The sequence below is a fragment of the Pseudophryne corroboree genome, chromosome 7, assembly GCF_028390025.1.
Source record: "Pseudophryne corroboree isolate aPseCor3 chromosome 7, aPseCor3.hap2, whole genome shotgun sequence".
In the NCBI taxonomy this organism is placed as follows: domain Eukaryota; kingdom Metazoa; phylum Chordata; class Amphibia; order Anura; family Myobatrachidae; genus Pseudophryne; species Pseudophryne corroboree.
In genome coordinates this window covers 300,004,349-300,018,794 of record NC_086450.1, presented here as the reverse complement: position 1 = coordinate 300,018,794, position 14,446 = coordinate 300,004,349, and the positions used below count along the sequence as shown (strand labels likewise).

Genomic DNA, 14,446 nt, shown 5'->3' with positions numbered 1-14,446 from the left:
CTACACCAGGGCCTGATGGTTAGTCCAAAACATGAAGAAATGGCTCCAGATATAGTGTGTGTTCACATCATTTTGGAATCATTCATACACTGCAGTGTGTTTGGACCTCTGCCCAATTAAAAATGAATAAATGTTTACAAATTGCAAGAGTTCCATGCAGGACTTCAATGTGTAAGTAGGCTCCATTAACAATGGAGATCAATAAGCTCTAGTCTAACTAGCATTCTAGCTGTGTTCATCATATTATAAACATTGCTTAGCTCACCACAGGAAAATAACTCATGTTTTATCCAAACTGTATGAGCCATTTATCTTACTATCAAGGAAGTACAATGTTAATATGCTGGTGTCTTAATTTTGTGTGTTTTCATCTGCAGTATGCACACTTAATGCTCACACACTTCTGAATTTTCATCAATATCTATGTTCTATCCATTTAATTATCTGGCAAATATACATTTCAGCATAACATTTTGTCACAAGTTTTAACATCTACATGTGTTTCAACTGTCTGCCCCTTTATTAAAGAAGACATACTGTACAAAACAACATTTATTTATCTCCTTCTATGACCCCATTGTAATATTAACTGCATTGCTTTGCAACTGAACTCCAAGTGCATTTTGTGTGCCTTCATTAATTTTGCACACAGCATGTTACCATTCACATAGAGATGTGTCAACGTACTCCTATCCTCAAATTGTGGCAAACTGCCCTGTCTGGTGCACCATTCACATTGCGACAAAGCATGTTACTTTTTCTTAAAATATGCATGCTCTTCTGCTACTTTATACCAATTCTTTTTTAACAAGAATGCCAATCCTAATAATTAGTACATTATTAAAAAATTAAGATGCAAAATTCTGGATAAATCTAGTAAAAAGTAAAAAAAAAACAGTTCCTATACAGTAACTCATGACACCCTTTGTTACCGTTCATCTGCTACTTTATACAAAACATAAGTATATTTTTAGAGACTTAGGGGGTCATTCACAGTTGTTCGCTCATTGACGATTTTCGCAACGGAGCGATTAAGGCTAAAATGCGCATGCGCATGGTACGCAGTGCGCATGCGCTAAGTATTTTAGCAAAAAAACGTAGTAGATTTACTCACATCCGAACGAAGAATTTTCATCGTTGAAGTGATCGGAGTGTGATTGACAGGAAGTGGGTGTTTCTGGGCAGAAACTGGCCGTTTTCTGGGAGTGTGCGGAAAAACACAGGCGTGTCAGGGAAAAACGCGGGAGTGTCTGGAGAAACGGGGAAGTGGCTGGCCGAACGCTGGGCATGTGTGTGACGTCAAACCAGGAATGAAACTTCCTGAGCTGATCACAATCTGTGAGTAGGTCTGGAGCTACTCAGAAACTACTAAGAAATTTCTATTCGCAATTCTGCTAATCTTTCGTTTGCAATTCTGCTAAGGTAAGATACACTCCCAGAGGGTGGCAGCCTAGCGTGTGCAATGCTGCTAAAAGCAGCTAGCGAGCGAACAACTCAGAATGACCCCCTTAGTACACTATTAGTGAATCAAAAGGCAAAATTCAAGCATGGAAATCAAGAGCCATGGCGGTGCATCTCAGTCGAGCCAACTGTCTAGCTCCATAAGGCACAAAAAGAATAGGTATATGATGCACATCTGTATGATGTCCAATGACACTGACAACACAAGAATAGGTATTTGCAACACTTTGAGGTACAGTTGACAATAATTGTAAATTAAAGTGCTCCAAGTACTGTAGGTAGAGAGTTATCTGTGGAGTTATTTACCTCTGGGTGAATTAATGGACAGTGTTAAATACAATGAATCCAGAGATTTAAAAAAATCTACTTATTACATGACACATATTGAACTCCTTATACATAATATACTGTACAATTATACTAAAACAATGAACATGACCTGCACTTTCTATGATTAAGTTTCTGCCTTATTTTTGCTTTGATCAATCAAAATTTCTACCCTCTGCTCAGAATTCACTGATGTCATACCATGGCTCAAGAGCCCAAGTGCTGGATTAATTTGCCTAATCATTGTAGATGTATCAGATTTGTCTGACATCTATATTCAGCAACCTGATACACATCGACTTATTGATAGTGTGGCAGTCCAGTACGGCTGCCACCCCGGGTGTTTGCAGGACAGGGCACAACAGTTCGTTTGCCCTGAGCTAAGGCGAGCTAAGGCGACCTGGGTTTAGGGCTGGACCAAGAAGAAGCCCAGGGAGGTGTTGGGATACAGCAGGTTGTCTCTTTAATCTTGTGTCAAAGATTATATGGCAGTTGTTAATGATGTTATTGTATTGCTGTTGATACACAGAATACCTGGCAATTTCATATATGAGATCCCATCCATGCAGGTCCAGTCCAAGTATTGGAGCAAGTGCTCCCAGTAATCAAGCACACCTGTGCCACACTTTTATAGACCTCGTTAGGGGAAGGGCTCAGGGCTCCTGATGCCAACAAGTGGCCAGACGATAGTAGGCGGGCCAGTGGGTTAGAGACAGGGAGCCTGAGACTGTGTACATGCTGTTTGAACTTGCTGTAAAAGTCTACTTTCTATGCTGTGGAAGTAAACAGACTGCATTTCTTTCATACAACTGTGTCAGTGTCTTGTCTGGTGGAAGGTTGCTTGTTACAAATTGGCACCCAAACATGGACCCTCTGCTGAATGCAACAAGCGCATTGGGAATCCAGCGGCTGCAGGAGCCACCGGAGCTGTGACAGTCTCCACAGACTCTTCAAACTTCCTCTGGTCAGGTTAGTAACCAGCAAGGGGGTGTTTGTCAATTACTGTAGTTTGGTGGTGTATGTTAAGGCACACAAGATTCATATATCATACATCCATCCACCATGGAGGAGTTGTTAAGGGCCCTAACTAATGTTGCTGTGGGGCAACAATCCCAGATGCAGATTTTCCAAACACAAGTACAAGCTCAGCAGGAAACCCTGTGTCTGATTCGTGATGAAGTGGGTCTCCTGCAACAGCATCAGCAGCAAGACCCTGGACCTATCAACCTCCATAAATGGGGGCCCGGACCAAGGCCTGCAAAGCCCAGTAGTTCAAGGACTGGCGTTGGACCTTGACAGAGAATTCATAAATCCAACTGGCTGAACTTCTAAAAATGGCGAGGTCTTGGCTTCAGCCGGAAAAGAATACAGCTGCCCAAGCGGTGGAGACCATATCCATAGACCACTGTGTGCGGGTCTTAGACAGAGGCATGCATAGGTGGGTTCTCCATGCTGACCCTCAAAATATGGTGGACCTAGCCGCTGCAATGGAGAGATATACTGCACTGGGGAAAATGGCTAAGCCCTTAGACTGAGAGAATCGACCAGTCCCAAGACCCTGGACCTATCAACCTCCAGAAATGGGGGCCCAGACCAAGGCCTGCAAAGCCCAGCGGTTCAAGGACTGGCGTTGGACCTTGACAGAGAATTCTCAAATCCAACTGGCTGAACTTCTAAAAATGGTGAGGTCTTGGCTTCAGCCAGAAAAGAATACAGCTGCCCAAGTGGTGGAGACCATAGCCATAGACCACTGTGTGCGGGTCTTAGACAGAGGCATGCAGAGGTGGGTTCTCCATGCTGACCCTCAAAAAATGGTGGACCTAGCCGCTGCAATGGAGAGATATACTGCACTGGGGAAAATGGCTAAGCCCTTAGACTGAGAGAATCGACCAGTCCCAAGACCCTGGACTTATCAACCTCCAGAAATGGGGGCCCGGACCAATCCGGTCATCTGCTATGAGTGCGGGGAACAGGGCCACATCTGAAAGGACTGTACCAAACAACCTGAGGGCAACCAGCCTACAGCTGTGTCAGAAGCAAGGGTTCATCTGTGCCCTCCCGATTCAAGGTGACCCTCCAGATCACACCACAGCCAATCCAGGCGCTTGTCGATACTGGGAGTGAATTGTCAATTATCTCCGCGGGGTTGGGCCCTGATGGCACTGACCAGGTCTTACCTGAGGTTGAGGTGCTCTGCATCCATGGTACCACTCGTAAGTACCCCAGAGTGCAGTTTCCAGTACAACATCGGGGGCAGACAATCGAGCTGGTGGCAGCCGTCGCCCTGTGCTCGCCCTATTCTTTGATCCTGGAGTGAGATTTCCCTGGCCTATCGGAACTGTTGGCGTTTCAGCTCGAAGAACTACCTTCCTCTCCCAGCTTCGTGGCTCGAAGGTCGAGTAAGTCCTCAGGAACTGAGTGTGTGTGTGGAGTCGGTACGTCTACGCCAGAAGAGCTGACCGATCCGAAGGAGGCGAGTTATGAAAGGACATTAAGAACTGTCATGTCACTTCAGGATTTCGGACAAGGCCAGCAGGAAGACCGGAACCTCGCGAATGCTTTCAAGAACATTTGTACTTATAACTGGAATATGTATTAGCCCTTACCCAGGGGGGCAGCCCTTATTTCATAGTAGAGAAGGATTTACTATATAGGGTTGTTGAGGAACGGGGCAAGAAAGTTGAGCAGCTTATAGTACCATGAGTCCATCAGCCTCTGGTCCTGGAAGCTGCCCATTCACAGTTGTGGGGAGGACATTTGGGGAGGAGAAAATTCTGCAGAGGATACAGCAGCAGTTTTTCTGGCCGGGAATCTGAGTGTCGGTAGCAAAGTACTGTCAGGAGTGTCCCACCTGCCAGCGTACCGCACCAAAGCCCCAGTAAAGAGCTCCCCTGATCCCTCTTCCGGTAATTTCCGTTCCCTTTGTAAGAATTGGGATGGATATTGTGGGGCCAGTAGAAAAATCAGCAAGGGGACATCAGTATATCTTAGTCCTCCTTGATTATGCCACACGATACCCTGAAGCCATCCCTTTAAGAAATATGAAGACAGCAACCATTGCCAAAGAATTATTGCTGATCTTCTACTGCCTGGGCATACCCAAGGAGGTCCTTACTGACCAGAGGACACCCTTTATGTCCCGGCTGATGAGCGACTTATATCGGCTGCTGTGGGTTAAGAAGATTTGCATCTCAGTGTATCATCCCCAGACTGATAGCTTGGTGGAGTGTTTTTACTGCACACTCAAGCAGATATTCAGGAGGTCTGTTACCCAGGACAAAAGGGATTGGGACCAGCTTCTTCCTTTTCTGATGTTCGCCATTCGAGAGGTTCCCCAGTCCTCTACAGTCTTCAGCCCCTTTGAGCTGTTGTACGGCAGACAGCCCCGGGGAATCCTGGACCTCCTAAAGGAGGGATGAGAACAACAGACATCCATGGAACCAAATGTGGTACAGTTCATTCACCAGCTCTACAGGCAGTTCCAGCAGATAGCTCCATTGGTCAGGAACCATATAACTAAGGCCCAGTCTAGGCAGAAACATAATTATGATGTCCCAGCTGAGAAATGGAGCTTTAACACTGGAGACAAGGTCTTGGTCCTGGTACCCACAGTGGAGGGCAAGCTTTATGCCCATTGGCAAGAGCCATATACCGTGCTAGAGGCTGTGGGGCCAGTGACTTATCATGTGAGACAACCCGGAAAGCGAAAGCTTACACAGATCAATCATATAAATCTGCTGAAGCCTTGGAAGGAAAGCTCAGAGACAGCAACTGCAAGAGTGGCCAAGATCTTGGCATGCGCGGTCCCAATTGACAGATCATTCGATGAGGTCAAGATAAGTCAGGCTCAAGCCATGGTCAGGAGACATGTAAATGTCTTTTCGGCAAATTCCAGGGAGGACAAAGATTATCAAACACAATATCGTTACTCCTCCGAGGGTAGTGGTCAATCTGTGACCGTACCGTATACCCAAGGCAAAGAGTGATGCAGTGCGCAAGGAAGTAGAGGACATGTTATGCCTGGTTGTTATTGAAGAGTCCACCAGCGGGTGGAATAACCCCATAGTGCTGTTTCCCAAGCCGTCTGGAGCACTGCGGTTCTGCAACGACTTCCGCAGGTTGAACCAAGTATCTAAATTTGATGCCTATCCCATGCCACGCGTTGATGAGATGATTGAGCAAGTGGCCCAAAGCCAATACTTGAACACTCTTGACCTTACTAAAGGCTATTGGCAAATTCCCCTCACTGAGGCTGCCAAGGCGAAAACAGCTTTTTCTACCCCAGAAATCCTTTTTCAGTATCAAGTCTTGCCATTAGGTCTTCACGGGGCCCCGGCCACATTCCAGCGGGCTATGAATAAGCTCCTCCAGCCCCACCACAAGTACGCAGCCATGTACCTAGATAACATTGTTATCTTCAGCGACGACTGGGAGTCTCATATGGCCAAAGTAGAAGCTGTATTAAAGTCTCTGCACTTCCACGGCCTCGTGTCCAACCCAGAAAAGTGTGCGATAGGTATGTAGGAGGCTAAGTACTTGGGGTATGTGGTGGGCTGGGGCCAAATCAAACCTCAGGTCAATAAAGTGGAGGCGGTTGCTGCCTGGCCAAGGCCTGAGAGGAAAACCCAACTCAGGGCCTTCTTGGGCCTACTGGGATATTACCGCAAGTTTGTCCCAAACTTTGCCACCAGAGCAGCTCCCCTCACTGATTGCTTGGATAAGCAAAGTCCGGACAAGCTTGTGTGGATGTTCCAGGTACATGAGGCATTGAAGGACTTAAAAAGTGTAAAGCACCAGTGTTGATAGCCCCGGACTTCAGTAAAAGGTTCATCCTGCAGTCAGATGCTTCAGGAACAGGCCTTGGAGCAGTCTTGTATCAGGAGGTAGATCAGGAAGAGAAACCAGTCCTCTACCTCAGCAAGAAACTACTGCATAGGGAACAGTGATATGCCACGGTAGAGCAGGAATGCCTGGCTATTAAGTGGGCAGTACAGACTCTGAGGTACTATCTCCTAGGATGGGAGTTCAACTTAATCACAAATCACGCTCTGCTCAAATGGATGTGCCTAAATAAGGAGACCAACGCCGGGTAACACGGTGGTTCCTTGCCCTCCAGCCGTACCGCTTCAAGGTCCAGCACAGAGCAGGAGGATTACAGGGCAATGTGGATGCCCTTTCAAGGAAGTTCCTCTCCTCAAAAAGTGCAGAGCCCTGTGGGGAGGAGGAGGAGGAGAGAGACCGACCTGAAAAGGGGTACGACTGCTGAGATTGGCGAGCAGGTATGTGCGCCAAAGAAGGACTCAGCTTCATCCGTAGCCTCAAAGCTTAGGGGGAGGATATGTGGCAGTCCAGTCCGGATGCCACTTTGGGTGTTTGCAAGACAGGGCACAACAGTTCGGGTGCCCCGAGCTAAGGCAACCTGGGTTTAGGGCTGGACCAAGAAGAAGTTCAGGGAGGTGTTGTGATACAGCAGGTTGTATCTTTAATGTTGTGTCAAAGATTATCTGGCAGTTGGAAATAATGTAATTGTATTGCTGTTGATACACAGCATACCTGGCAATTTCATACATGAGATCCCATCCATGCAGGTCCAGTCCAGGTATTGGAGCAAGTGCTCCCAGTAATCAGGCACACCTGTGCCACAATTTTATAGACCTCGTTAGGGAAAGGGTACAAGGCTCCTGATGCCAACAAGTGGCCAAGCGATAGAGGGCAGGCCAGTTGGTTAGAGACAGTGAGCCTGAGACTGTGTACATGCTGTTTGTGAACTTGCTGTGAAAGTATGCTGCGGAAGTAAACAGACTGCATTTCTTTCATACAACTGTGTCTTGTCTGGTGGAAGGTTGCTTGTTACAATATATTCAATCTAAACTATAATATGTATTTTAGTTTGCAAAAATATTTGAATCTTTGTTGTTACCCTGACAGCAAAACAATAGCTTGGAGGCCTTTTATTTTCACCAACCTTACCAAACGACCTTATTACAAAAAGACATTATTTTATCATCAGTGCTGTTAGTTTAGATGTGTTCCTTTTTAACAAACTAATTATTGTGCCATCATTAGTCTAAATGAGCCAGTGCTCTCAGCAGGATGCAGTTCTAAATGATTTTTCACAGGACAATAGGTAAGTTAAGGTTAGATGCATAAGCAAAACTACAAATTTAGGTTGTGTTTCTCTTTTCTTAATTTGGAGGAATATTACAAAATTAAAGCAGATTACTGAGAAAATATACTTAATGTATAAACTTTTTGTAAGCAAAGTGAATAGACTTCCAATAATTTAATTTGCACGTCATGAAGAATCATATCAGCTTTTCACCTATGGTAGTACACAAATATGATATTTGAACAATTACAATATGGGCCGCAAAGTTGGAAGTAAATCAGACACACATCACTCAAAGAAGCATATAAGGCAAAATAGTTGTAAATTCATCAGTGTGTGCACCTGGTGTACTACAAGTCATCATTTGCAGGCACTTTCTTCTTCCCTGTACTAGTTGTGATAGTTATGACTCTAAGCAGGCATATTTTGGCTTATGTTCAGGTCTGCATAGCTCGAATTTGAGTGAATTTAAGAGAACATGCTCATATAGAATATTACCTATGCAAGAGGATCTTACTGCAATCTAGTTTTGCTTCTTCGATCATACTTTAGGCTAAATAGAAATACGATTGTAATGCTTATGACTCTGCATTGCCTACAGTTGCATGTGCCTGTTTTTTAGTCCATGCACAGAATAAATGGACACAAACTATACTTTGCAAATGGGCCTAAATTAAACTTTGCATATATTGAAATAAACAAGCACATGAAGGGTAGTTAATACTGGATGATAGAGAAGCCAAACCTCTATGCTCAATGACCACTTAGGATGACATAAAGTAGGATAACCATTATGGGCATATAGACAAAAAAAATGATCCGGTACTGTAGATAATGCCAGTATGGCAAGCTGTGTCATTAGCAAGTCATGTTTATCATGTGTATACTGTATATAGCAATTCACTATAATCTAAAAATACATATTTTCATCTATTGCACTACAAACCACACTCAGTATCAAATAAAATGAGTCCTCATTTGTTTGTTTTCATAAAATATAAAAGCTGCAGTAGAATAGTAGCCGTAAATGCCTAAAATTGTAAAGGTGTTTGCCAAGTCACTACAATTATTCTAAGCTTTACTGAATTTAGTTGGAGTCTATTGGAATTAAATCGAGAGTGCACATAGTTGGATTTTCTAGGACATTCAGGAGATTTAATCTTGTACCTAATGAAATCTTCAAGAATTGATTTAGAAGTAGTTGTCAACCTTATGTGCACGTGTAAAATTCCATCAGTCAACTGCTATAATACATCAGCACCAACAAGCTAGAAGCTGTTTATGGGGCTGCTTCATGATGAATCTTGAAGCTGAATAATCATGGGGAATTCATTAATTTAGCAATGACACTTAACATACTCATTAATGCAATAAAAAAGTAATGTATTGGCTTCTAAAGAAGGAATGCTTGTCTTCCTGGTGGCTTTTTTATAGTCTTAGAAATATTGGTTCCCATTCAGACAGCAACAAGTTGACTACACCTAGTATACTATATTAAATATTTACACATTCAAAGCTACTGTATAGACATAATATCTGAACATCTGGATTCTTTATACAGTAAGTCTATGTTAATGATCGTTACCTGCATATCTACATTATCTTTTTTAATTGTATATAACACATTAAAAATTGCTTTGGAAACTTACCCCAAACATTTGTCTAAGATCTGGATCTCTAAATCTGAAGGGAATATTTGAAACATGGAGTCTCTTCGGCTGTGTTTTGTTTTCCGTGTTTTCAGAAGACTGTGTCTGTTGTTGGCCGTCAGTCTGTGCTGAGTCATCTGTTTGCTGTAATTAAAAAAATATATCTTTTAAGATAACTAGTATACTGTATATCAGTATAACTATATATCACACATCAGTGAATGTTATGGACAGAATCACTTGATATGTCTCTAAAGTTTAAATTAAAATACCCAATATAAGTTGAATTTCATGAATTTAGCCATGGTATTATTATATAATGAAATTCCTAAGTAATAAAAATCATAAGCTATGAATGTTTTGAAATACACATCTTCTATTTAAGTCTTTGAGTGCCGATGCCGTTTGTTCTACTATTTGTATGTATATATATATATATACACACACACACTGTATATATAAAATGTGCTTGTTTGGTCCATTCAATTAATACTGTTGTTTGTTTCATCTAGGTAGTCATGTATGTATGTATGTATGTATGTATGTATATATATATGTATGTATATATATATATATATATATAAATGCACTTTTATATATATATATATATTTTTTTTACACACACACACACACACACACACACACACACACACACACACACACACACACACACACACATTGAATATATACCTACTCTTTACATGTGTGCATTCTTCGTATTTAACATTGTCTTCAATAATGTTTTAGACTAATTTTTATTCCATCTTTGGTCTTGGCAAAAATCCAGTTTTGAGATTAGGTACATTTTTAAGAGAATCCTGATCAATCTTAAAAAGAGATTAGAAGCATTTACATAAGTGCTAAATTACCCAATTATAAAATTACACACAGTATCAAGTTTTACTATTGAGAGCCTGCCAGTTTTATCTTTTCTCCGAACATTTGTATCCAATATAATGTAACTGTTGATCTGATCTGAAATAATTATAACACAAACTCATATTTTACTTTTCAGTTTTCTATTTTTTTTAACTCAATCCTTTATCAACTATTACCAGCTTGCAATACACTAAAAATTTAATTTTAAGACACTAATATAAAACAAAATATAATTTTAATGGAACTTTTGTGATAAATACTGATCTGTAATAAATCATTATAACAACCAGATTTCACAGGATCACAGCTGGATTTGCTATTATAAGTATTTACCTTCAATATCATAAAAACATATTTTGTAGGCACAAAGGCACCTAACAATTGTAGGATAAGAGTTAATACGTTCCTACTTTTACTATATTTGTTACAGATAAAGACATATTTGTAGACATGCGTGTGTAATGTAAACCTTTTTCCCTTAGTGTACTTCAGCATATAGATCAGGGGTGGGGAATGTCCAACCCACAGGCCATATAAGGCCTGCAAAGTCATTTCTCCTGGACTGGACTTGGTACCAGGGAAACCACATATGGGACTAGGAGGTGGGTGGATGAAGGGGGACATGGGATAGTGGGACAGTAGCAGGCAGTACTAGAAGGGGGGCAGCAGCAGGCAGTACTAGGAGAAAGATGGCATCCAATTGAGTGTGGTGTGAGTTACCCTGGCCAAGGCAAACATGGGCGGGACTAGATGGGGGCCTGGCACCCAAGGAGAACATGGGTTGTGTGCATTATGTGGTGCTCGGTGTGGTGTCTGTTTAAGTGCGTCACCCGCGAGTCTTCTGAGCTCCTGCAGCTGATCAGAGGAGGTGGTGGTGAGATAGTGTTGTTCTGGATCGGTGTCGTGCAGGAGTCTGGATGGTTACCTTTGACAAAGTCACGTGGAGCGTGACGAAACGCGTTAGGACTCCGCCTCCAGCTCACCTCTACTCCGGTGTCATTACTAATACACCATTTGCATTGCTCCGGTACGAGTGCTTCCAAGCTTCCTACTACCGCTGGCCGCGGCCCTATAACACAACGCTGGCAATACCCTTTATACCCGGGTTATCATCTGCATCTCCATCACGCTGCACAGCGCAAGTGGGCACTGCAGGACATCAGGTCGAGGACGCTCGGCCCATCGCCAGCCCACAGGAGAGGTAAAACAGTCACCTTGAACCAGGTGGTTTGAAATAAATAATACTCTGGGATCACAGTCCCTCATATAATTGCCAGCTGTTATACGTTCTTTTACTTAGCCAGCTACATTCCGGGACTGCATTCACTTCTCTATTTGCCGGCTATTTGCACAGCATTCATCGGTGTTATATCAACTATGGACATCTTCTTCATTCATCATTAATATGAACTTATGCCTATCTGATGTCTAGATACAGAATATAGAGATGAGCGGGTTCGGTTTCTTTGAATCCGAACCCGCACGAACTTCACTTTTTTTTCCACGGGTCCGAGCGACTCGGATCTTCCCGCCTTGCTCGGTTAACCCGAGCGCGCCCGAACGTCATCATGACGCTGTCGGATTCTCGCGAGGCTCGGATTCTATCGCGAGACTCGGATTCTATATAAGGAGCCGCGCGTCGCCGCCATTTTCACTCGTGCATTGAGATTGATAGGGAGAGGACGTGTCTGGCGTCCTCTCCATTAGAATAGAGATAGATAGATTAGATAGAGAGAGATTGTGCAGAGTCGCAGACAGAGTTAGTTTACCACAGTCAGTGACCAGTGCAGTTGCTAGTTAACTTTTATTTAATATAATATATCCGTTCACTTCTCTCTGCTATATCCGTTCTCTGCCTGAAAAAAAAAACGATACACAGCACAGTCAGTCACACAGTGTGACTCAGTCTGTGTGCACTCAGCTCAGCCCAGTGTGCTGCACAGTCATCAATGTATAAATTAAAAGCTTATAATTAATTGTGGGGGAGACTGGGGAGCACTGCAGGTTGTTAGCAGGAGCCAGGAGTACAATTATATTAATTAACAGTGCACACTTTTGCTGCAGGAGTGGTGACCAGTGCCTGACCACCAGTATAGTATTGTTGTATACTACTAATATCTCTTTAAATATCAACCAGTCTATATTAGCAGCAGACACAGTACAGTGCGGTAGTTCACGGCTGTGGCTACCTCTGTGTCGGCACACGGCAGGCAGTCCGTCCGACCAGAATTGTATTATTTATTATTATATACCTACCACCTAACCGTGGTTTTTTTTTCATTCTTTATACCGTCATAGTGTCATCCTAATTGTTACGAGTATACTACTATCTCTTTATCAACCAGTGTACAGTGCGGTAGTTCACGGCTGTGGCTACCTCTGTGTCGGCACACGGCAGGCAGTCCGTCCGACCAGAATTGTATTATTTATTATTATATACCTACCACCTAACCGTGGTTTTTTTTTCATTCTTTATACCGTCATAGTGTCATCCTAATTGTTACGAGTATACTACTATCTCTTTATCAACCAGTGTACAGTGCGGTAGTTCACGGCTGTGGCTACCTCTGTGTCGGCACACGGCAGGCAGTCCGTCCGACCAGAATTGTATTATTTATTATTATATACCTACCACCTAACCGTGGTTTTTTTTTCATTCTTTATACCGTCATAGTGTCATCCTAATTGTTACGAGTATACTACTATCTCTTTATCAACCAGTGTACAGTGCGGTAGTTCACGGCTGTGGCTACCTCTGTGTCGGCACACGGCAGGCAGTCCGTCCGACCAGAATTGTATTATTTATTATTATATACCTACCACCTAACCGTGGTTTTTTTTTCATTCTTTATACCGTCATAGTGTCATCCTAATTGTTACGAGTATACTACTATCTCTTTATCAACCAGTGTACAGTGCGGTAGTTCACGGCTGTGGCTACCTCTGTGTCGGCACACGGCAGGCAGTCCGTCCGACCAGAATTGTATTATTTATTATTATATACCTACCACCTAACCGTGGTTTTTTTTTCATTCTTTATACCGTCATAGTGTCATCCTAATTGTTACGAGTATACTACTATCTCTTTATCAACCAGTGTACAGTGCGGTAGTTCACGGCTGTGGCTACCTCTGTGTCGGCACACGGCAGGCAGTCCGTCCGACCAGAATTGTATTATTTATTATTATATACCTACCACCTAACCGTGTTTTTTTTTTCATTCTTTATACCGTCATAGTGTCATCCTAATTGTTACGAGTATACTACTATCTCTTTATCAACCAGTGTACAGTGCGGTAGTTCACGGCTGTGGCTACCTCTGTGTCGGCACACGGCAGGCAGTCCGTCCGACCAGAATTGTATTATTTATTATTATATACCTACCACCTAACCGTGGTTTTTTTTTCATTCTTTATACCGTCATAGTGTCATCCTAATTGTTACGAGTATACTACTATCTCTTTATCAACCAGTGTACAGTGCGGTAGTTCACGGCTGTGGCTACCTCTGTGTCGGCAGTCGGCAGGCAGTCCGTCCATCCATAATTGTATTATTATTATAATATATACCACCTAACCGTGGTTTTTTTTCATTCTTTATACCGTCATAGTGTCATACTAGTTGTTACGAGTATACTACTATCTCTTTATCAACCAGTGTACAGTGCGGTAGTTCACGGCTGTGGCTACCTCTGTGTCGGCAGTCGGCAGGCAGTCCGTCCATCCATAATTGTATTATTATTATAATATATACCACCTAACTGTGGTTTTTTTTTCATTCTTTATACCGTCGTCATAGTGTCATACTAGTTGTTACGAGTATACTACTATCTCTTTATCAACCAGTGTACAGTGCGGTAGTTCACGGCTGTGGCTACCTCTGTGTCGGCAGTCGGCAGGCAGTCCGTCCATCCATAATTGTATTATTATTATAATATATACCACCTAACCGTGGTTTTTTTTTCATTCTTTATACCGTCGTCATAGTGTCATACTAGTTGTTACGAGTATACTACTATCTC

General features: G+C 42.8%; 1 protein-coding gene across 10 annotated transcripts in view; it reads right to left on the bottom strand.

Moving 5' to 3' along the window:
• Nucleotides 1–14,446, bottom strand: part of RBFOX1 (RNA binding fox-1 homolog 1) — a 916,481-nt gene that overhangs the window by 271,248 nt on the left and 630,787 nt on the right. For all 10 annotated transcript variants that reach the window (XM_063934243.1, XM_063934244.1, XM_063934246.1 and 7 more), the window contains one exon: nucleotides 9,547–9,690. In XM_063934243.1, coding sequence (XP_063790313.1) covers nucleotides 9,547–9,690 — 144 coding nt within the window. The remainder of the gene's footprint in view (nucleotides 1–9,546; nucleotides 9,691–14,446) is intronic.